General features: G+C 41.9%; 1 protein-coding gene across 6 annotated transcripts in view; it reads left to right on the forward strand.

Moving 5' to 3' along the window:
* Positions 1 to 21,452, forward strand: part of PRRC2C (proline rich coiled-coil 2C) — a 76,261-nt gene extending 54,809 nt beyond the window's left edge. For 2 of the 6 annotated variants that reach the window (XM_075711567.1, XM_075711572.1), the window contains 12 exons: positions 1,723 to 1,824; positions 6,042 to 6,255; positions 7,186 to 7,389; positions 8,082 to 8,203; positions 8,764 to 8,900; positions 10,939 to 11,173; positions 11,627 to 11,749; positions 13,350 to 13,568; positions 14,399 to 14,473; positions 15,631 to 15,734; positions 17,499 to 17,625; positions 21,173 to 21,452. In XM_075711567.1, the coding sequence (XP_075567682.1) occupies positions 1,723 to 1,824; positions 6,042 to 6,255; positions 7,186 to 7,389; positions 8,082 to 8,203; positions 8,764 to 8,900; positions 10,939 to 11,173; positions 11,627 to 11,749; positions 13,350 to 13,568; positions 14,399 to 14,473; positions 15,631 to 15,734; positions 17,499 to 17,625; positions 21,173 to 21,433 (1,923 nt within the window). In that variant the 3' untranslated portion in view covers positions 21,434 to 21,452. The remainder of the gene's footprint in view (positions 1 to 1,722; positions 1,825 to 6,041; positions 6,256 to 7,185; positions 7,390 to 8,081; positions 8,204 to 8,763; positions 8,901 to 10,938; positions 11,174 to 11,626; positions 11,750 to 13,349; positions 13,569 to 14,398; positions 14,474 to 15,630; positions 15,735 to 17,498; positions 17,626 to 21,172) is intronic. The other 4 variants (XM_075711570.1, XM_075711571.1, XM_075711568.1 and 1 more) reach the window with 3 other exon arrangements.
* The last annotated feature ends 2,675 nt before the right edge of the window (positions 21,453 to 24,127 follow it).

The following is a 24,127-nucleotide window of genomic DNA, read 5'->3' on the forward strand; positions in this document are numbered from 1 at the left end:
ATTGCAGTGATCGTCTTGACTTTGAAGACAAGAAAATATTTTCACACTTCTTTAAAGCACAAAATATGGCCTTCAGTAAACAAGTCACTAGGGTTTCTTTCATGTTATCTAGCTGTGCATTGTCCAGTAATCTTACTCTGAAGGACAGTTGGTTTGATTAGCATCTGTTCTGGAATTCTTCATGTATCTTCCTGTCTTTTGAACAACCACAATGAGCTAAAGAGCACAGAAAGTGGAGAAGATGTTTCTAGGAACAATTTTTAAAAAGCAAGGGTAGGCATAAGAAGGGAGCATGCTCTCAGTAGCAGTTGGGCCTTGAACCTGACACCATTAGCAAAGTTCTAGGTGAGTTTGAAGAAAGGCTTTTACAAACAGAGCAATTTTGAACTGTAGGCTGAAATCACAGCAACTGCATGCAAAGGGAGCAGCTTAATGGTTTCTGAAAGCAGCAGCAGGCTTTCAGTTGTTCAGTTGCTACGGAGATAAGATGTTTGTAGTCCTCATAAAGCCAATGATCCTGACTGTGTGAGTGTGGTGTAGCGATTGAGAGGACCGGCTGGGTTGTGACTTGTAGCGAAGTCAAGTTTGTCTTGAGTGTGCTGAGATGTCAGGTTGGGAACTTGGATCTTGTGATTTTTGTTGTTTCAGCAGCAGAAATAGGATCAGCTCAGAGTTGAATCACTTGTTGATTGCGGGAGGAAAGAATCATACAGTAGGATTTCATGTTTTTATGAAGATGTCTTGTGAATTCCATCTAAGAAATGCTTTTCAGCTTACTGCAGCATCCTTTAATGCAGTTTTGAAGCAATACTGGTTGAACTCATTCTTCTGCTGGATTTTCAGGTGGTGTTGTGGTTTGGGCCTTTGGGTAGTGTGGAAGACTGAATTCTTTTGTGTTAATGATGTTAGGGTATGCTCCCCTGTGGCATCTGGAGTTGAGATTCGCAACACAGGAAACGGGGGCTCCTGGCCGCAAAGGATCTGTGCTATCACCTGCATCAAAGCTTCAGTATCTCTGTCTTTTGGATTAGCCTTATCTCATCCAGTGGAAGCCTATTAACTGTGCTCTGAGCGGAGAAAGAAATGGTCAGAAGTAATAGACTGGCCACTGCAGTATTTTTGATACATTTCTTTTAAAACTTTGAGGGAATCCATCAGTGTTTTCTTGGTGAAGATGGCAATAGCATTATGTCAAGTTTATTTCCTTAAGTTTCACATCTTTCATCTTTTGGAAGAGAAGATACTGAATTCAGTTATTGGATGGCAAATCTGTTCTGGTTTGTTTCATGGTCCTGTGACTTGGAGGTTTATAGCTTCCTCTTTTCAGAAACTGCATCTCAGAACTCAAGGTCACAAAGCCCCATGTACTGTATTGGTACCAAAAGGGCCAAACTTGGCTTGGGAAGAATTTTTGCATATCAATAAACTGAAATGGTACTTTAAAGTAAATCCCAAAGCAGAAAATTGGTATTTGTTTATGCAGAAGACATGGACACTTTAGAACCTTAGTCTTTGGCCTCTTAAAGAGAGATGAGAAGCATCTCAGCACCTGCTGAATGGCCTTTCCCCACCTACCAAATTTTCACCTTACTTTATCAAAATCTCCCTGCCAAATGCTCAAGCCTTGAAGAAATTGTAGCTCAATAAAAGCTTGAGCTTTGCTTTTCTGGGGCTTTTGTAGTAGACATAGTTAGAATGTGATGTGTGTTGCCTGCCTTTCAGGTGCCCCTGCCCCACACCCTTCCCCTCCCTAGGAGGGAGACTCTACAACAGAGCTCCAGCCTAACTCCAGTTTCTCCCGCTACCGTCGACCTCACCCTCAAGGTATGTACACATCACTCTAAGGGTCGTTTTCTTGCATGCAGGGGAAAAAATTAATGGAGAACTTGCTGGTGAACCTTTTTTTTAGAGCCTTCCTTTGTTTCCTCTGCTGAACTGCTTTTGCATATAAATGGATGGCTGAAACACAAGACTCTATCAAAGGATGCATTTAAATTATAAATCTCTAACCCCGTTTTGCATTAACACTTGGCATCTCAACCAATCTTGGCTCCCACTGCCCTGAAAAAAAAAGATCCTAGCATTTTAGCATTGTACCATAGTGCTCATGACAAACCATCAGAATCTGACTGAGGTTTTTTGAGAGTTTAGCTTTAAGTTGGTTTGGTATTAAAGGCTATAAGGAGTTGCTTGGTGAGCCGAGCTTGATTTGTTCTTAGCTGTGAGATTTTGGTGTAGTGGTAATGTGGTTTTGAGTTGGATGGCTAAGGTTCTAAATAATGAAATGTAGGTGGTGTGTTAGTGTCTACGAAGGGCAGTTTGATCAGGTAGTCGGAAAGTGTTTTGTTGTGTTACAAATGTTCTGTTGTTTTCTGCTCTCCAGTGTAGAGCAAGTGTGTAGGATATTTTCAGTGGTGTTTTCCTATTTTGTTGGATTTTGGATTGTGTGCATTGTATAACTCACTAACATAGAGTTGGGCTCTAGCTTTGCTACTTTGGAAGTTTTTGGTCTTTTTTTGGTGTCCTAGATCGGCTTTGTGATTGTGACTGTAGGTGACTGAACCAGTAGAAATATTGTTGCTGCTTCTAGTATTAAGCAAGAGTGATGTTTGAACATAGTTTTTCTCTTTAAAAGAGGAAATGAAAGTAGGGATTGGATGCAGAACTAACACTCTGGAGAAACTTGCTTGTCAATCCCAGTGAGACTTGCATCTTGCTGACATGGTTTGACAGCTGCTTGCTTGTGTTCTGTACAGATGATAGTTATTAATGATCTCTTATTGAATCTTTGCTTTTCTTTTGTTAACACTTTATTTCCTGAAAAAAATGTAACATCACTTTAAAACAACAGACCAGCAAAAATGGGGAGAGGGCTGGAGAGGGATAAGTAATTTAACAAAGATCTGGTTTTCTATTGCATTCTTGTGTAATAAGTTACCATAATCTGACTTTCTGGCGCCTGAAAGCGTTTTTCTAAAATAGCAGTCTTAACTGTTTAGCAGCTGGTATCTGATTCGCATGTGATACAGGTAGGAATGTTACTATAGCATGATGCTGCAAAGAATGTGACATTGCTCAGGTATAGAGCAAACTGCAGTGTTTATGTCATTCATCCTCCAGTTTCTTTTTCTGCTGTTCTGGTGTCGGTGATTTGATTGCTTTCTCAGTGGATGATAGATCTTGGGTGTGTGCTAACAAAATATGTCAAAGGTCCACGTTTTGAGGCTACCTTGAAGAACACTCTGATGAAAATGTGAATGGAAAGGCATTTGGAAGCAACTTTGTCTCTAATTCCTCTATTCCGGCCACTGGAGCTCTATCTCCTTTTTGAAAATGCTGAAGGCAACAAGCTTGTTTTGAAGCATGCACTGAGACTATCACTTTCACAACAGGCCTTCTGATCCAGACAGGGAAGAGCTGCTCTTTGTCATCCTCTTCAATGTAATCATTGCTTTTTTTAAAAGGTAATTCTGGAGCAGCAGAGAGGAAAGTGACTTCCTCCTTCTCTTTTTTTAAAAGAACAAAATCTCCAGCCTCTGCCTCCATAAAGGAATAACCCTTACATCTCCTCTTTCCTCCATCCGCTATCACAGAAAGCTGTCTGTGAGGAAACTCAGCAGAGGAGCTCAGCCACAATTGCTCCCACTATTTGGCATTGTTCTGCCAGGGTGTAGGTATAAGGTGCTCAGTATGGGAAGGCTTGTTGAGATCCCATCTTTCCTTGGAGTAACTTTGCTAAAGACGCCTTTACTAAGGCAGGCATCCTCTTAAGGACTTAGCTGATAGGGCTATTGGTAGGTAAGGAGCTAAGCAAAAGAAGGTCCAAAGCAATCTTAAACTGAGCTGCCTGGCTGTGTTCCATGTTCCAAGGTTCCATCTAAAATTCCTGTGTAGACACCTGGTGCAGAATCTGACACCTTTTGGCTTTCTTTTTCTGATCACTTAAACTTTGCCATACTTATGGTTATGCACATCGATATTTGTCTCCAGTTAAGTGTTTGGGTAATATGTACTGGACCATTATTGCAATGTGAAGGCCCCAATCAGTCAATGGTGAAGAGAAGCTTAAGCAACCATGATCTCTAACCTGTGCTCTCCTCTTCCCATAACTAAGCAAGCAATGAAATTACACGCTTGCCCCAGTCTCAGTTAATTTAGAACATCTTACTCCTTCATATCTGGTCTGTAGATGGTGCTGCATAGGCACTCCTAGAGTACCAATCTGTTTTGCATCTTTTTTCTGGCTTACGAAGTTAGAGATTGTTAAGGAGCTCTCTGAAAGCAAAGCTGTTGGAAAACTCAGGACTCTTGTTATATGCCCTTTATTGCAATTCAGTAGGGGTGTGGGATGATCTGGGATCTTGGCAGTGGTTAGGTTTGGAAGACAAAAATATAGTATGTAGACTCTAGGTTTTGCTATCAGTTGTTTCTCCAGGACATCATGAAACTCATTGAATGAAGCTTCTACACCTTCTCTATTCAGACATTCACAGGTGGTACTTCACTTTCTCTTAATACCAATGCAGTACAAGACTGTTACCCTGTCTTACCAGAGCCTGTGGTGTGCAGAAAGGAGCCTCTAGTCTTACCTGTACTCTACCTTAAGCAAAAATCCTTTCCAGCAAATTAATAATAAATTTTAGAGTTTGCCCTGTCTGCAAGAATTGGAACCAATTTGGAGGAAAATGTTGTGGAGGGGAAGCTGAGAATGATTGCTGGGGAATATGGACTTAAAAAGGAAAATAGGTGATTTACCTCCAAACGATTTAGTGTGTAACAAAGCTTGCCTCCTCCCCCTTTACTCTCTTGAGGAATACAGAACTCCACTTTCCATGTATGTGTGTGTTGATCACCTGTTACCCACTTCTTTGGATATTGCTTTGCTTTTTTTATCACTTCTGAAGCATCTAGACAAATAACCTAAGTCATGTTTGGTCTGTTCAGACTGTGCCTAACTCACATAAAACACGGTAGGTTGAAAGTATGACTTCTAGAGACTGCAAGTTAGGCAGCTCTATTGATCCAGGTAGTGAGGTCAAATTTGTTGGTGAATATGTATTTGCTCCTTTACATATATCATTAAAGACAGCACCTGGCCTTGAGAAGCTTACAGCCTGCCAGAGGAGCAATTTCAGCCTTTTGGCATCCCGCTCTGCTAGCAAAATCTTTGTTTCAACTGAGGACAGCTGAAGGCTGTAGAGAAGTCCATGGACTGTGTTTGAGCCTTTAAATTAGTGGGTGTAGTCTGAGCATTAATATTTCCTTTTCAATAGTCCCTCAAAAGTGTCTCAGTTCAAAGATTTGGCATTGCGTGTCTCATGTAGCAATAATTAGATTGTTACTGGGTGCAGTAAAACAGTAGTTCTTTCCACTTTTGGTGGAAGAGAATTGTGTATAAAATACTTAAATTAAAGTTTCATCTTCCTTGCTGTGCAAGACTTAAACTTGTAACTGTTATAGAAGTAGAGGAGCATGAAGCATTTTTAGCATTAACATAAAGCAATGTGCACAAGCTGTGTCAGCTCGTGATTGCTTCTTGAATAGCCCTTGCTTTGGAAATCTCCACTTGACTACTCTCATGTTTACTGAAGTGTGCATTAGATATTTTTGATGGTCACTCAGAGTGGATGATTTACTAAGAAAGCAAGGGGCTGTTTCATTTAAATGGCCCAAATAACTTGTAAGTAAAGGACAGCATGGAAATACTTAGAGGGTTTTTTACCTTTCCTTTGCTCACCATGTCTTTTGCTCTTCATGTCAAACAAAACCAAGCCAAATTAGTGTGAGTGAATTCTTTTTTGAGCATTGAATGTTAAGATGATGAACTGTGCACGTGTGCAGTTGGAACAGATAAGAAGCTCCAACTTAAGGCTGTATGCTTTTTGCATGAACAGAGTTGCACGATTATGGTGACTTTTAAAAAAGAGGCTCGCATGAAGCCTGAATTGCCTTTTGAACTAAAAAGAACTGTTAAAGAGGAAGATTGTTTGACTAGTTGAAATTTCCTAATAAATGAGGAAATCTTGTTTTCTTTTAAATAGATGGAGTCCGCACGCAAAGCATGGGAGAATTCCCCAAACATGGGGGAGAAGAGTTCACCAGTGACCTCAGCAGCATCTCCCATTGCTGGTGGCAGCGGCAGTAGCAGCAGCAGCAGCAACACTGGGCCAAGCAGTGGTACTTACAGCTCTTTTTCTAGTGCATCAATGCCTCCTATCCCTGTGGCCTCAGTTACACCGACAACTTCGCTGTCAGGTACTGGCTGTCAAGATTGTAGTAGCCTGTTGTATTGTTCCTTAGTTATGTTTTTCAAGAGATTAGATTCCCTTCTGAATTATATTTAATGCAAACCTAACAGAAGTTTTATGCTAGTATGAGATGTCGGATCTGAACAGCAGTTTCCCAAATACCTTTTAATTAACAAGGAGATACTTCACCTGTTTCACGTCAGTCTGCTGAAAAGGATATTAAGATGACATCTCTCTGCCTATGCTACTTTATATAGACTTGAAAGAGGAGGTAAACTTCTCCCATTGGCTGCCTTATTGGTTTCATTTTGTTCAGCTGAATGAAGGCAAACAAGTAGATTTTTAAAGCAGATGGTAGTTTGATATCCAGCTAGTTGCAGTCTTACTTTCATTTGTGCTCTTGCTTTTGGCAAGCTTTGACAGTTCATACCAAGACCCCCTCACACTAGACAGAACAAATGTCCAGCTGCTCTTCAGAAACAGTGCTGGTTTCCACCTTGGTTCTTTGCAGCAAACAAAAGATGCTATGTCTAATTAAATCTTCACACCTTAGAATATTAGTATATATGCCCAAATCTCAGCTGAAGTGCTTGAAAAACTTTTGGAGCCCAGCTCTCAACCATGTGAGGCACAACCACCGTACATTGCAGTGTTTTTTCTTGCATAGCTAACCAAGATGTCTACTTCAGTATTTTTATATGCTCCTGTACTTGAGAAGGGAGATGTATTATGGTTGCAGTGCCTCCTATAATGAACTTATCAGAATTGCTTCTCCCTGTCTATCTTATGATGATAGAAACAGCTGCATTAGGTTTCAGTGTTCTTGATCGGTTGTGGCTGTGCTTGCGTAGCTGTCCCAAAACTTTACCACTGAAAGATGAGGCTTTGAAATATCTTTAGCTGGTTTATGATGTATAACTTGCTTCTCTCCTTCTAGGAGCTGGAACATACACCACCTCTTCACTGAGTACGAAGACTGCAAGCACCTCAGACCCTCCTAATATATGTAAAGTGAAACCCCAGCAGTTGCAGACAAGTAGCCTAGCTTCTGCCAGTCATTTTTCCCAGCTGAGCTGCATGCCATCCCTCATTGCCCAGCAACAGCAAAGTCCCCAGGTCTATGTGTCTCAGTCTGCAGCAGGTAATAGTGTTTGTGGCTGAGAAGCCACATGTCTGCTTTTTTGGAGTTCTGAAGCTGGAGAGTTGAATTCAGTTCTAGTTTTATCTGCAGTAAACACAGAATGATGGGGAGCATTCTGTAAGCAAATATTCACTGGTTGTGTCTTACTCTAAACATGCAAGTTTCTGTCAGTAGGTATAAAGGTAATGCTGTGGTGTTAGTTTGTTGAGGGAAGTAAGTATGAATCTCTTGATGTACCATTTTTCTGCAATGATGTACCATTTTTCTGTTGCAGAATTGTAAATCTCTATTTAAGACCAAGAATGACTTAGTCTTGACTTGCTACAATAGTTTAGAATCATCACATTTTTCTTTAAAGAAAACCGTACATATAGTTAACCTAAATTATGTGACAGTACAGCAAGTTCTTCCCCTTCCTTTACCCAAACACCTGTTTTGGCCAGAATCTGTTGCTTGTCCCCCCCCCAGGAATTGCATGGGACTGAAGATACATATGCAAGACTGATAGATCCTGGGGGTGAATTGGAAAAGATACCAAAGCTGGTTAGGCACCCAGTTCTTCAGTTCTGTTTCTTCTCCCAGTCTGGGAGCTGTAACACTGGGAAGTAATGACAGTGGCTGCATTCTTGATGAAAGCCTTTCTAGCAGGGAGATGTTTGGAATCAGATACTAATTGTATTGCTCTTCCTGAGGTACTGCAGCTCAAATCCCAGCATTTTATATGGATACAAGTCATCTATTCAATACCCAACATGCGCGTTTGGCACCACCTTCTCTGGCCCAACAGCAAGGCTTTCAACCAGGGCTTTCTCAGGTATTTGGGGATTTCTTCTTTCCCCCCCTCCCTATTCATATTGCCTTTAAATCTCAGCTAATGGGGGCAGGAGAGAGTGGGACTAAAGACTGCAAAAATGAGATCATGCCTGCCCTTGCTGTTTCACTCTGGTGCATGCAGATGGTGTTTGATCTCTACTGTTCCTGAGAAAAAGCATTTGCCATGAAAGTTGAGAGAATAAGCTTTCACTCTCAAATATACTTTGTGTAAAAGTACATATTCATGGGAGGTGTTTATGTGGCCATGTTAGTGCAGGCGCATTCAACTTTTGTAGTAAAAAATTGTATGCAATCTTGTGCAGTTGTTTTGTATGCAAGTCTAAATGATTCATTCATTTTCTGCTGGTTATTTGCAAGGAAAAGTGTAAAATTGAACTAAAGTAATTTTCTGAATGGGAGCAATACCAGCTCTGCACGCAGCCTTGGGATTTTACATTCTTTACTTTTTTATAATGTTACACAAATCCTGGCACACATTTAACTGTAGCTTTTTTACATGACTCTTTTCGTTGAATATTTAATGGTTTCTTGTTTATGCAGCCTGCTTCAGTTCAGCAGATCCCCATCCCCATCTATGCACCTCTGCAAGGACAGCATCAAGCTCAGCTGAGTTTAGGAGCAGGACCAGCTGTTTCACAAGCCCAAGAGTTGTTCAACTCCTCCTTACAACCTTATAGGTAGGTAGTGTATGCAAATTTCTTTGGTTTTTGAGTGGCAGAATTTATAGAACTTGCTTCCCTGCAGACCTGTGTTCTGTGCTCAGTAGCTGCCTCATCTTCCTGTCTTCCCCAAAATCTCTTTCATCTGTTTGTCTGTCTGAGAGCTCTGTATGCGGATTGTCTGGCTAGTCTGTATGCAGATGTAGTTGTGAAATCATGGGTTCAAAACTTATGCATGATATTTGTATCTTTAGGAAACTAGGCTAGAAAGCTGAAAACATCAGTATTTTATACCAAGAGAACAGAAAAAGAGGAGTCTGTCCCCTTAATTCAGTAATGTGTATTTGTTATTTTCTAATCAAACCAACATTGGAGTCTTGAAACACTTTGAAATCCTAGTTTGAACCCCATAGGTGGCAGAAACTTAATTTCAGATGCATAGGGGATAGCAGGGTATGTTTTAGAATAAATGTTTTCTGTTTGCTACAAAAGGTAATAGGAAGGTCAGTATCTCTCAAATGGCATTGATGGCCAGACAAATTTACAGTGTAAGCCTTTTCAAAGCTTCCCTGTGGTTCCTATCAAAACCTATTCACAGTGGTATAATTCTGACAGATGTTGTTAGTTTCACTTTGAGAAAGTGTCTTTGGAAACTTAATTACAGGATTTTGCATATGCTGTAGAAAAACCTGCTTGTTGCAATGTAGAAGGCCGAAGCCACAGAAGGTTTAATTGACTACATGTGTATCCTGACTTTGTGCATAGCTGACTTTTGTTGGACCAATTGCTTGCCCTGCCACAGCTGACAAAAGTTGTTGCAAACAGTTGGCTAGTTGCAGAAACACAATCAGTCTGGCATGCAGTCCAGATTAAAGAAATGCTTCTGGCTTATCTGGTCATGCACAAACCTGGTATTAATGGAGTTTTGGGTTGCGCTGTTTATAAGAGTATGAATACTCTTCCCACATCTTTAAAGGTGCAGAAGAGGATAAGCTTTGAGAAATACAGTTTACTGGTTTAAATAACTACAACAAAAACAAAAATGCTTGTGAAAATGTTTTTGGCTACATTGAAGGTGGTCCTCTCTATACATTCTGGAAAAGTTTCTCCAGTGCTTAGGGTGCAACTGTTAGAATGTTTTGATTAAGGAAAGGTACAGAACAAAGCTAACCTGGGTGTTCTGTCCGGCAAGCACATGGCCACTATGCTAACAGATTAACAGGACCAGTGCTATGCTGGTACATATCGACCAAGTAGTAAAGTGAAAAGTGTTTTTACCTCAAAAACACTCTCCTGAGCTGAAGAGCTTTGAGAGGGGCATTTATTTAAAAACTCTGATTCCTCAGTCTGAAGGTAGCTATTCAGCAGGCTCTTAATGGAAATGTTTGGATAAATACTTGTGCTGGACTAAAACAACCTGTCTGTGGTGCTTTGCTGTACTGTTTTTGGTCTTCGTTTTGTTTTGTTTTGTTTTTTAAACAAACCGCAACTCCCCATGCTGGTGACAAGGGATTTGAGTATCTAGTTAAAATTAAAGGCTGTGGTGTCTGTCTGTGTTAGTATTTTGAAGCCAAAACAGTCATTTGGAAGCTACAGTTGTCAGCATCCAGTGATTTAACCTGTAAGTATTAAAAGTTGGACTGTGGAGATCTGTGACGTCAAGAGAACAAAGCCGTTTATGACTAAATGGAGCTACTCACATGTGGTGCTTCCCCGCCATCCTACCTTATAGTGCAGTAATTAAGAACTGGTAGCTTCTATATGTTACAGTTACGTTATTTAAGAATTATTTTAGCACACATATCTAAATATAGCTAGAGTGTACTTTAAGGTTTAAACAAAAAGCCTAGCCATTTTTTCCTGTGGCCTTTAGTCACGTCTATTACTTTGTTGTGTGCAGAGTTAAATAGAAAAATCCACCTTTCTCAGGTGAAAATCTGTTCAATAGAGCTAAGCATTCTAATTCCATTTAAAGAATATAACCTGTGTTCTTAATTTTTGGTGGCTCGTTGAGCTCTGTCTGCATTTTTATGTATAATGCTTCAATCTCTTGCAGATCCCAGCAAGCTTTTATGCAAAGTGGTTTGTCTCAGCCATCACCAGTAGTTCTGTCTGGTACAGCCTTACACAACTTCCCAGCAGTACAACACCAGGAGCTTGCTAAGGCACAGTCAAGCCTGGCATTTCAACAAACTTCTAATACACAACCTATTCCTATCTTATACGAGCATCAACTTAGTCAAGCTTCAGGACTGGGAGGCTCTCAGCTTATTGATACACACATTCTCCAGGTAGGAAATGCTCCAAAATGCAAAACCTCTGCAATGGTTTGATACAGGTAATGCAATCGAGTATTGCTCAGCTTGGGATAAGCCCACCTCTGAGATAATTACATGATAGTCAAGGTGGCAGGAAACTTGCAATGCTTGGAAGAGAATGTTCCTTTAATTTCATGCAGGTATGTTAGCATAGTCTGAATTGAGGATTATTCCCCAAACTACAGGGTTCCTTGCACTTCTATCACTAATTGGAGCTTCAGGTTTAATTTCTGTTATGGTAGGTGATAAAGGGCTCTTCTACCATTTGCAAATGAGAGCTTTATCACAGCCTGAAACCTTCAGGTTGTCGGCTTCCTATGCTGTGGTTTCTACTGCACTGGTTGAAATACAGAATGATGTGCCATGCTGTCTCAGAACTGCTCTCCTAAGTATTCTTAATGTAATGGTGTCTCTCTCTCTTCCTAGGCCAGAGCTACGCTTACTCAGGCTTCAAACCTGTACTCTGGGCAAGTTCAACAGCCTGGCCAGAGCAATTTCTACAACACTGCACAGTCTCCCAGTGCTCTCCAGCAGGTAAACTATGGCATGGTAAATTTCCTAAATTGTATTCTTCTTAAAAGCATGTTGTTGATGGGTTTTGTGGGATGGGTTAGAGGTGGGGGCTGAGACAGTCTTCAATTCTTCCAAAATGCAAGAATTGAAAATAGGTAGCAACGGAGAGCTACTGCAACAGCACTGAAAAGCTGAATTGCTGAGAGGTTGGATGGCCTACAAATTCACGTTGATAATTTGTCTCTGGCATCCTTCTCTTAAATAGTTCATTTTCCAGTGAAAGGCAAAGATTTAGTGGGCACAGTGATGATGTCAATTGATTGAGGCATATGCTGCCTTTATGGGGGCAGGTATAAGTGATGGTGGAGAGGGAGACATAAACACCAGGTGCTTAGTGTAGCCTAATTGTTAACACTAAATCTCATTGAGATGAAACCTCAGAGATGCTACATGTCAATGATATCAAAATATGTAGAAAACAAATGAGAAGTCAGCAGATAGATGATCATACAGGCAAACAGGATAGCCAAGTCAGTAACCAGTAACCTACATCAGGAGGTTTGTAAAATAACTCCAGTGATTAAGTTTTTTTAATTCTTTTGTGAAAGAACTGTTAGTTTGCTGTGTGCAAGCATTCTGTCATATTTATAGGATGCTGTCTAGTGGTTTCCATCTTCTGGTTCATTTTTTTATTTAAATTGTTTTAGAAAAAAAAAAGCTTATGATGGACTGGTTTATTATAATGGCATACTTCATATGCATGAAAAGTTGCCAAGACAGAAATCTGGGAGAGTCTTAAAAAATTGGATCTCATCTGATAGAAATCTAGTATAAAATTTTAAGGACCTTTTAGAAGGGTTAGTGCTTTTAATGTGTTCAAGCTTGGCTGTCTCTATACTTTTAATCTGTTATCCTTAAGTGCAGAACCACAGTAAGTCTTTCACATCTGGAGAATATCATACCATTCTTCTAGTCATACTCAGAATATAATTTTGCAGGTTGTGGATTGATGGTCAGACTAGGAAATGCAGTAACTCCTGCCAGTCAGGTCACTGCTGTGGTATTTTCACATTTATCACTACCATGCTGTGGTGTTTTCAGCCCACAGCACTTCCTGTTAATGCAAGCAAGGGACAGGCCATGGTTTGTTGGCGGGGAGGGGGGTCTTTTTTTTTTTTTTTTTTTTTTCTTTTTTTAAAGCTCGGGCTGCTGGCTGTTGAGACTTCTGGAAAGTAAAATTTAGCTTTCATCCCAAACAGTGTCCTTATGATGACTAAAATTATTTGAAGTAAATAAATAACCCCATCCACCCCCCTCAACTGGCTATTTCATTCTACTTTTATTTTCCAAGTTGAATTAAATTTACTTCTTCATTCAGCATGATTTCATTGTATGATGTTGGAGTTAGGAGCTAGCATGCAACTTTGTTTCTGAAAAGCAAAGACCCAAATGCCATTAGAACTGATCGTAGGGACAGGCTAAACAATAAATTCACTTATTTGCTTGCAGCTCTCTGGTAAACGTATGAACTCAGAAGCCATTTACCTTGAATATAACTGAAATCATAGAGCTAGTAAAGAAAGTTAAATAATGGCCCTTGTGTATATGTTTCTGGTGATTTTGTGCTTTTTTGCAGGTGACGGTACCTTTGCCAGGATCACAAATTTCCTTGCCCAACTTTGGATCCACAGCCCAGCCACTTATTGCCCTACCCCAATCTTTACAACCACCACTACAGCACACGCCACCACAAGCGCAGGCTCAAAATCTAAGCAGACCTGCACAAGTAACCCAGCCTTTCAGAGGGTTAATCCCAGCAGGAGCTCAACACAGCATGATTGCTGCAACTGGAAAGGTAACAATATTGGTAGATCTACAGTACAAAAATTAATACAAAGCACAGCTGTATGCTGTTATATAGAACCAGCACAGCAACCCATGTTGACTCTTGCATCTAAAAATCTGCCTTGACTTTAAAAGGTAGGGAGGGGAAGATAGAAAAGCCAGTTGAGGTTAGTTCCTTAGTGACTGGGTCTGTGCATTTTGTAAAGGTTTAGCTGAGGGTTTTTTTAGCTAACTTGATACTAGTCCATTTGCACTGTAGGAATACCTAGTTTGATAATGACTTCATGGACTAGCAGGATATTTCATGTAGAAGCCATGTAGAAAATAGTACAGAGCCATTGTTAGAGCAGCAGGCAAACAACCTTACACTGTCAGGGCTGGTTTCCAATTCTGGTCATGCATGTGTTTGTCGCTTTGTTTCTGGTCTCATACTTGAGCAAGTTGTATGGGATCAAGTCTTTCCAGTGCAACAAACTGGAGTTTTGGGGGTTCAATGGACTCTGTATCAGCTGTGACCTTAAGCCAGAATTAAACTCTACTAATGTTGCTGGGGGTCTGCTCTTCTGAATAGCACAGCAAGGTGCATATTGAGAACGTAGCATTGTATGCAAGGCAGGACCTTTGATGTGTATTTTTAAAAAAAAAAAAAAAAAAAAGGTGGTCTTGCAACCAAAGACGACTCTCCTTGAGTGACGGCTCCAGTAAGGAGATAATACTGAAGTAGTGCAGGAAACCTGAATACCTAGGAGGGAATTCTCTCCTTTGTCTGGAGCTGCTGTGGTAACTGCTAATGAGGGGATGTGTGGAGCTGGCTTCCAATCACAAGGTCTCTTGTCTTAGATGGAATCACAGATTTACAGGCACCTGGGATTTTCGGATAGTGTGCAGCACAACGCAGTTGCAGCATACTTTCAGGTGAGCAGTGGGTGATAACACTGGACTTGAACACAGCTAAGCTTTCTGTCAGATACAGCAAGGTCTTTTCCCAGTGCAGGGAGTAATCTAGCTCTGGAGCTGCACCGGAAATCCTTACAGCTTGTGGCCTAGATTTTAGGGTGCTTTTGAGTATAAAATGACCCTGCTGTCCCAACAGTTCACAGCTGTGATTTAAAAAAAAACAAAACAAACAAACCCTCTATTGGGTGTTAATTCCATGTCTTGGACAGTAATGGCAACCAGAATTCCAGATCACCTAGATGAGGTTTTCATCCTGTCACCCACCAGAGTATATGGTGATTTTTGCACCATGCCATTTTCTAGCTCCATAGGATCTGGCCAAACCTTTTCACCTTTATAATTTTTATGAGCCCATCTTCCAAGCAGCAGCATGTTTCTTGCTACAGTTGTCATTGGAAAATGATCACTCATTTCAACAAGAAATGAGGAAGGACTGCAGTGGGATGGTGGCCTTAAGTGACTTTCCTGCCCTTTGTTAAGGGTTCCATCGTGTTCCTGCTAAAGAAAGTCAACTTAAAACAGCCACTCACTTCTAACTGATTTATTGTTGTCGTTATGCTTCATGGCTGTGTGTGGAAAGGTACTGTTCCAGAGACTAATTTATTCTGTTGAGTGTATCCGCAAAATAACACGCAAGATTCATTGCTCCAATTAGAGTCTGGAGATTTTTTGCATGAATGACAGCTCTGTTTTTGCTGTGCTTTTGGGTTTTTTTTATAAAATGGGTTATTTTATGGCATTCTTCACTTCAGCATTTTTCAGGATTATATCTAAATATTTTCACGTGGTACCTGAGATGGGGAAGGAAATTCCAACCCTGAAACTTTTTTTAGGGCCAAGTATGTGAAATGAGTCACAAATTCCCTTTCATTATGCAGGAAGTTAGAAAGCCAGTACCATTGCTGGAAGTGCCAAATAGTGCAGGAAAATTGTACACAGAGGTGCTTGTGGTGCTGGGGTTGTCCTAATTAAAGAAGCTGTTTGGCAATCTGGCTTTCACCTCCACTTAAGTGACCTGTTTTCATTGAGAAAATTGTGAGGTAAGCTAACAGTTACTTTGTAAACATAATTTTTCTTTGAATTAGAGTTAATATGTCAATTGCTGTGTTTTTCAGATATCAGAAATGGACCTGAAGGCCTTTGGAGGTGGCATTGACGTTAAACCTGGAACACCACCAGTTACTGGTAGAAGTACTACTCCAACCTCCAGTCCCTTCCGGTAAATCTCTCTTAAGCTCAAAATTCCTGAAATCAGAGCTAGAAAATGTACCTAGTCATGCATGAGCAGCCAGTTCTGAAAGGTATGAGGTGAGGGGCTGCTAATATAAAATACAGTGCTTAATCTTAGCTTAAAAGCAGCATTCCAGTAGGTTATCAGACCTGCTATACTTGGCTGGAAGTACATACCTCTGAAATAAAACGCTAAAAATTTTTTTTTTTTATTAAACAAAACTAACAAGTCGTGTAAAATGACCTGGGATTGTACCAGGAAAGCACAGAAGTGGCAGGGAAGATGTACTTTGGGATAAAACTCTAAGACAGTTTATCTTAATTGTGGTGCTCAAAGTAAAAAGATTTAAAGGCTTACACTGCAGTTGTGGCAACAATTCTGTTAGAGAACTAAGAATTGTTGCAAGATCTATAAGCTGCTTGCAAGTGAAATTAGTAAGCTGTTGGCAGGTTTGGTTAATTGATAGAATTAACAGAATCTTGCTCATATGCAGATGCACTTCATGGTAAACCTGTTGGGCTGCTTGTGGGTGAGGTTGTTAGTGGGCTGAAAGAACTTGAAAATGGAACTTTGCTACAAGATAGTTTTGTTCTTGAAAGCTGTGCTCCCATGCATAGTAACTGTATTTGGTGGCTTTCAGTGTAGCAGACTGACAGTGTTCAGGCTTTTCTAGTGGAGTAGAAATGACAGTTTGAACTCAATGATGAAGTCATGCCTCCAGTACTTCACCTAAGAAATAAGTGAAGGGATAAGAAAGAAGAAGTTTGAATTTGCAAGCTAGTCAGCGTTTAGGACAATTGACTCGGTGGTGTATATCCTGGAGATTCCACATCAGATGTCTCTTCTCCTAGCAACCAAAGCAGGGCTCATCATAAGCTTTTGCTGTTAAGTGTAGAGCTACTGGAAAGATGGACAAAAGCATAATAGATCTCAAGAGTTCAAAGTGAAAACTAAACAGAGACTTCTTTAAGCTTACAAAATGTTGGTGTGTATTGAGTGTAGCTGGCTTTCTTGCCACTGGGGCCCTGCTGGTCATTTTACGTTAAGTGTGTCACCCACACACTCTGCATGAGAGCTCTCTGCAAATCAAGCTCCATTTCCTAAAGAAGGCTGTTCACTCTTTTCTCTTTGAGGGCTGTTTGGTGCCCTTCCCCCAGATAATCTTTCAGGCTTCATTTAATTCATGGTGATTCAACACCTCTTAAAAGTTTTAATGGAGGGTCATGTTCTTAGCCAAATAAAACAGGGGGAGAGCGTTTTCTGTGAATTCTTGAAATCTGTTCAAGTGCGTTTTGAAATAGTTGACAACAGGTGAGAGTGGAAGCAGCTGTACATGGCAGCTTCTGCTGTGGATGCTTTGCCTGTTTGTGACAAGCTCTGAACTTGACATGATAGAGCAAACAGTGTAAGGGGTAGGACTGAACATAAGATAGCACGGATGGGAAGGGGAACATGCTTTTAACAGCAGTATTTGTGTTACGAATACTTTTGGGAAAGGTCTCTTTCATACAGACTTTACCCTGGAATCTCTCCATATCCTAAATATTTCTGATTATGGTTTCTCTTTGTATTCTTAGGTTCTGAGTTGTTTGCATTTCAAACTAATGGTAGATACAGAAGAATATCTGATACTGGCTTCTCTAAGAGATTTTTTTTTTCCCCCTCCAATGCTGAATTTCTAGTTAAGTTGTAATCAAAGGCAGAAGCATCCTCTAAGAGCAGCATGATTCTAACTGGTGTTCTTTTCTTTAGGGCCAGTTCTACAAGTCCTAACAATCAGTCCAATAAAATGAACAGCATTGTGTACCAGAAGCAGTTTCAGTCAGCGGCTGCTGCTGTGAGAATGACACAGCCATTTCCTGCGCAATTTGCACCACAGGTAGGTGACTGGTGGCTTCCTACAAACAAATCTGGTTTTCTGTATGACCTGGTGACTGTAACTTGTCTGTGTTTCCTCAGGCTTTATCATGGGGAGATAGAAAATGGAATCCTTAAAATGAAATGGTGTGAGAAAACTGATTTCAAGATCAAAGGCAAAAAAAAAAAAAAACAACCTCTCTGATCTTGCTAATTAGTAGTGCAGATTTTGTGGTGTGTTTAATTTTGAGAGTTCTGTGCACACTGAGAAATTTAATACAAGTTGTGAATGATGTAGAACAGATGGTTGTTCTGCTGGCTTCCCCATGCAGCTGTAATGCACCTTCTCCTGCAAAAACGGATCATTTGGTTGGGGAAGGGGAGAAGCTTCATGTCTCAGAAGGGTCCCAGTGCGTATTTTGAATGTTTAAAGACAAAGCAGATTTGCAGTTGTTTGTCTGAGATGTGGCTTGGAGTACTGATGGAGCAGTTCAGGTTGGAAAGGGTCTCTGGAGGTCATACAGTCCATACAAAGCAGGGCTGATGGCAAAGGGTTTGATTTGTTTCTGGCATTCCAGGGAGCACAGCTTACAAGGGTGGTGCATCCCTGTTACAGGTGGCTGTACCCAGGCTGCTAGGGAAATGTAGCTTCTCTAAAAAGGTAGGATATTTCTGTGTGTCTTTTAGCATTTGGAGTGTTTGACTGCAGGACTTGAGATTTGATTTTTTGGATTGCCACTGGCAGAAACTACCTAGCCTTTCCAGGCCTGCCTTTCACTAGTGACTCCTCCACTGCCTTGCATGGGTCTCTTCCCTTCTTACCTGCTGGTTTTAAGTTGTTGGTACTGCTGTCAGGCACAGCAGCGCTACAGGGCTGGTTTTTTTCTGGAGTTCCCAGCGTGGCCTCTCTTAACATAAAAACCTATTTTCCTGACATCAGTTTGACAGCAGGGCAGCAACTCTTCCCCCTTTAAGATAATGCCAACATGCAACCTAGTTGGCAATTTTCTAATTGCAAAATGTCTTTTTGTTGTTTTTCCCCCGCTTAGATCCTCTCTCAGCCTAATGCGCTCCCTCCATTGGTAAGAGCCCCATATACTAACACCTTCCCAGCGCCTGTTCAGAGGCTGCCAATAGTACTGCATAGTCAGATGCCGTCTCAGATGACCACAGGCCTTGTGAGCCACCCTCATTTACCGCGTGTGGCCAGAGGTCTTTGTGGATCAGTATCTGGAGCCAGAGGCAATCAGGCCCAGGCTGCGATGAAGGCTGAACGAGACATGAAGGTTAGTATTTGAACAGCAGTGCTGTTGACACCAGTTCAGTCTTGACAGCTTGTAGGGCAGGAATGTGTCTGCAAATCATGTCTTAATTAAAATGCCTCTGGACCCAAAGCCGGTAGCTGGGCCTTTAACAGCTGAACACAGACCTTCTCTAAGCCCTCTTTTTTTAAATAAGAACTTCAGACTAAAAAATTTGTAGGGAGCTTCCTTTCTCGAGTGGTCTTATGGTCAGCAGTTGTGAAGCTGCCACTGCTGTCAAAGGCAATCTGACAACTAGGTTTCAAGAGCCTGGATTTTTTGCATGAGTGAAGCCTACAAACCTGGCTGTTTGGCTGTCACTTGACATCTGCCTCCTCAGCTCTGAGCAGCAGCGTGAACCCTCCTGTTCCAGCCAGCCTTGCTCCTTGGTGACTCTGGAGAATTCACTTCCCAGTGGTTTGAAATGCCTGTGATTAATTCTCTGGTAGAATGCAGTAACATGGTACACTCCACAGAAGAGGTGGCTGCATTTCAGTAGCAGGTGATGAGTCATCTAACTTGTTAAAGCACTTCGGGACCCTTCATGTTGAGGCAAAGTCTTCTTACCAAGGCAGGACTGCAATATGGGGCATCTGTGTAGGGACTCTGTTGTACACTGAGCCTGTTTTCTGCAGAATAAGTTGCTTGTATGAATAGATGGTACTAAGGAGCTCCTTAATCTACTGTCATTTGCTGTAACCTGTGCATTGAGGTGCAAAAGTGTGTGTGTTTTCTGGTTATGTCTGGTTGCAGGAGAATTGATTACCCTTTAAATTCTAGGTATTTGGTCCATTTAGTTTTCTACCATCTGTTTATGGTAGCTGTAGAGTGACCAGGTGATGCTTAGTATATTGTCTTGAGTCTGTGTTATGAATTGAATCTAGCCAGTCATAGCAAATACTAATAGGCAGTCCTGGTTTTCTGAATCTCCCTGCAAACACTGTTCAAAAGAATGTGAGTTATTCTGTCACGCTTGGTTACTTGTGATCAAGTCATCCAGTCTTCTAGCCTTAACCTCAGGAGATGGCTGAAATCTCTGCAGAAGATTTCAGGTGTCCATCTGGCTCCAGTAAAATCAGACTGTTGCTGCAGTCCTGTACACCAGAGTTCACAGGTTTATTTTCTACTTTGCTGGTTGAGTTCCTTGGAGCAACTGCACAGTACTAAAGCCAAGACCTCTTGTCCAGGCTTTGGCTGTTTTGTCATTCCTGTCCCGCCTAATCCCATTTTCCGTAAAAAAGCATAAAATACAGGTACATGGAGGCTTAGTGTCTGTATTGTAGTTGGAGTTTCTTGTATTAAGATATGTCTTCTTAATTTTAAAAAAGGTGTTTGACTGCATTGGGCTTAATTGTGCAGCTTTCAAAAGATTGAACTCTTAACACAACTCCTGCTTTGCCTGAGTCTGCGCAGGAAAGCCAAGTGCTTGGTCTGAAGCACATGGTCTGCACAGTGCTTCCGTGACAAATGAAAGGTCCAGTGTAAAACTGTAACTGAAACATGTAGTCAGTGAAATTCAGTCAGTGGCTGAATTTCACAGGTGCAGGTCAAGGTTACTGGTAGGATTCAGAGGAGGGATTTGAAGGAAGCCAGGCAGTAGTTTGTGCTTCCTGGAGTGAGCGCCCGCTTTGAGTGGGAAGCAGATAAGGCTTCAGCTCACATATAATGCAACCTTGAACCAGGTTCACTTGCATCCCCATTGCAGACTGTGAAGCCTGTTTCCAGAACAACAGGGGGAAAAAATGTGGGTGCTCAGACTAGATCCTGCTGCTGTCATACAGCCCCTGCGCTCAGGAAGTCCAGGCCACGCGGCAGGAGAAAAGACAGCTGGCATGGCCCTCGGTGCTAACAGCGCCTGCGTAGCTGGGGTGACGTCATGCATGCGCCTTCTGGTTGTGTCTGACTCCAGCTGAGGTGTGAAGCTTTGGTTTGAGCCTACTGTAGGCAGAGTTTATACTTTTTAAGCTCTGCAGTAATAGTGGCATAAAAAGATGTTAGATCATGCTTCAAACTGTTGTCCTTGCTCCTGTTTTCTGGGGCGAGGATTAGGAGGAGCAAGGGAAGCCTAGGCATGATGTTAAGCTACTACTGAGAAGTCAAGCACCCAGATGCGGTGACATTTGGGAAGCAGCTGGATGGACACTGCCTTTCTGGGAAAGTCTGGCTGCTGTGGTCAGTCCTTGCTCTTTCATTTAGGAATAACTTTTGTGAAGTCACTTTTATTCCTATGCCCTGTCTTCAGTAAACATATTTTCTCCCTTCCTTAAGGCAAAGCAGAGAGCAGAGGTGCTTCAGTCCACCCAGAGGTTCTTTTCTGAGCAGCAGCAGCAGAGCAAACCCATAGGAGGCAAAGCGCAGAAAGTGGATGAGAACGGGAGCAAACCTGCCGAGGCAATTGCTGACTCTTCAGGAGTCTGCCAGGACAAAACCGAGGAAAAGCCTACCCCTGCGCCTGCTGCAGCAACAAAACCTGTTAGAACTGGACCAATCAAACCTCAGGCAATCAAAACCGAAGAAACAAAATCTTAGAGGCTGTGTTTCTATGGAGGTGGGGGAAGAGGGGAGGGCGGGTGAGATGACAGCAGCGTGAATTTGTAGCCCAAAGGACAAAGACAAGTCTTCTCTCCTTGCAGGGCTCTGAACAGCATAAAGGGACATAGAAGCTATCGGCAGTTAGATGTAAACTGCTGTTTATCCAGCTGAGCTTCTACGCTCTTTGGGCTTGTATCTTCTCTAACAGCATGAAGGCTGCTTTTGGTGTGTGCACGTTCTACACGTGTGCGTGTGTTTTGGCTTACACACCTGTATGCTTCCCAAAGTCAAAAAAAATTGAGACATAGCAGTGGCGGGGAAGAAGGTGGTCGGGGAGGCATGTTCCTAGCCAACAAGATGAATTCTCTTATTTTCTTCAGGCTCTGATCTTCAGCTGCTATTTTTCTTTTTATAAACCCATAAGTATGAGAACATGCAGATCTGAAGATGGTGCTGGGCCAAGTAATGTGTGTTAATTTTTCAGTGACTTAAGAAGCTTCTATCTTGTAATAGAGGGGTTCATATAGCTGGCAAAATTGCCTTTGCCATGCAACATCTAACCTAACCTAACACAGAATAATGCTGCTGATGTTGAATTTCCCTCTGAAGGCAGTGCTTTGCTGGCTGCTGCTTCTTGGATGACAATATTCTGTATTTAGATCACCATATGAAAATGCTACTTGGCCACTTGTGTTCTCTACAGCCACCCCCCCCTCATTCCTTCACCTCTGGAGTTGAAAGGTTCATTGCATCAATAGTCAAATTTGTTCTGTTCACCTCTGTCCAGCTATCTTTATATGATGCGAGTGATCTTTAAACGGTTTCCAGCTTATGCTTGTATACAGCAGCGAGCACTTAGAACTGTGCCATGAGAATAAAAAAAACCCTACCAGATTAAAGAGTTTTATCGAAAAGGTGCATTCTTTATATCAGAGCTGCGTCGCACCACCTCCTTGCCCACAGTGTGCTGGAAAGTAGAATCAAGTCAAATAAATGCCTTTTTAATTGTATCCTCTAGTATTATAGCTGTAGGACAGTACTGTATGATACTTCTGTGAATGTAAGATATCCTGTACCTGCTTATGATATGTAGTAGTGACTGTGCTATACTGGAGCTGTTTTTAATAATGTTATTCTAGAGGTTTTTTTCCAGACAATGATTGAAAAAGCTAATAAAAAGCACCAGGTACCACATCAGTAGCAGAATTGCTGGTTTTTTTCTGGGATTTTTTTTTTTTTACATTTTTTGGAAGGAAGAGTGAGTTGAAAGTCTAATGTGTATAATTTTGTTCAAATGACTGCAGAAGCTGGAAAGGCTGTTGCTGCTATTGATGCCTAGTGAATCACTATTGGTTATCTTTTTATATAAATATATATATAATTTGAATTTTTGGAAACTTTAGCTGTGATGTCAACTTTGGAAAAAAGTATCCCACTTGTAGCGTGAGTTGGCATTGTACAGAAATTAACAGCCATATTGGTCTAGAAATGTTAAACTTAATTTTTTTTCCATTTGTACAGGGGTAACGCACTGTATTAAATATGTACGGTCTTATTTACATGGGTTTGATTACAGAAACTAATAAAGTATTCTCTAAATAAAGTATCCGGGTAATCTCATGATTAGCAAAGTGCTGCAGGATGCAAGGAGAGCACCTGAACATCGTGTGCCAAGTGAAGAGTGTGTGTTACAACCAGACTTCTAAAGAAAAACGGTTTGAAACAGCTTATTTCTGTTTCCCCTGGCACTCTCGATCTCATTCTCCAGCAAAGGTCTCGCAGGACGTGGCTTCCGCCTAGCTCTGGAAGGAGCCCGCTGGTTGCGTTGCAAGACGTTGCATCTCTGGTGTGTTGGTGAGCTGCGCAGTGCTGGAGGCTCGTGTTTTGTTTCCTAGAGAAGAGCTGCTCGTCAGAGGAGACCTGGATGAAGCCAGCCAGTTACTCTCATTTTAGCCGGTGGGTGACTACAGGTGTCGGCTGCGCAGGCACCCTGGCAGCGAGGGGCTGTTAAAAGCAAGAGGTTTCTCTGCAGGGGGGAGCCTTGGCATGAGCCTTCCCGAGGAAAGGGGAGGCTTCCTTCCCGTGGTGCTCCCAAACTGCTCCCTTCCCAGCAGCACATGCTCGCTACCACACGTTCAAGTCGCACGGTGCCCGACTCATGCCCTTAAGCATGGGGCAGAATGAAGGGCTAAGCATCCTAGCAGTCCTTCCCTTGCGGGGGTGAAGGCTTCCCTGCTGCCCTGCGCTCCCTGCCTTGCCCGCTTAGGAAGAGGCAGGATCAGGTCAGCGCTGCCAGAGGGAACTCTGGGTTCATAAGAAACACCAGAAGCCTGCTCCTGTTTGGTCTCCAAGAAGGGATTCCTGCCTTGGGAGAAGGTGCTGGCTACCATTGCACCTCCAAGGGATGTGAAGAAAGGAAAGCCAGCTGCGGGTGTCGGGGTGGCTCTGCAAGCGCCGCTGGGAGTCGTGCAGATTTGCCTTTGCTCAGGGGTGTTGCTGCCAGCCCTGTGATGGGTCGGAGCAGGCAGACCTGCCTGCTCTTGGCTGGGCAGGAAGCAGCGCTTTGGGGCACCAGAGGAGCTGGAGTTGGTTCTTTTAGGGGTTTTCTAGTAAAACTGCAGCAATAATATGGAGTAAATAAAGGTGCTGTCATCCACAACCAGAGATGGGCAGAAGGAACCTCTGAGTAGG

The sequence above is a fragment of the Pelecanus crispus genome, chromosome 5, assembly GCF_030463565.1.
Source record: "Pelecanus crispus isolate bPelCri1 chromosome 5, bPelCri1.pri, whole genome shotgun sequence".
Taxonomy (NCBI): Eukaryota; Metazoa; Chordata; class Aves; order Pelecaniformes; family Pelecanidae; genus Pelecanus; species Pelecanus crispus.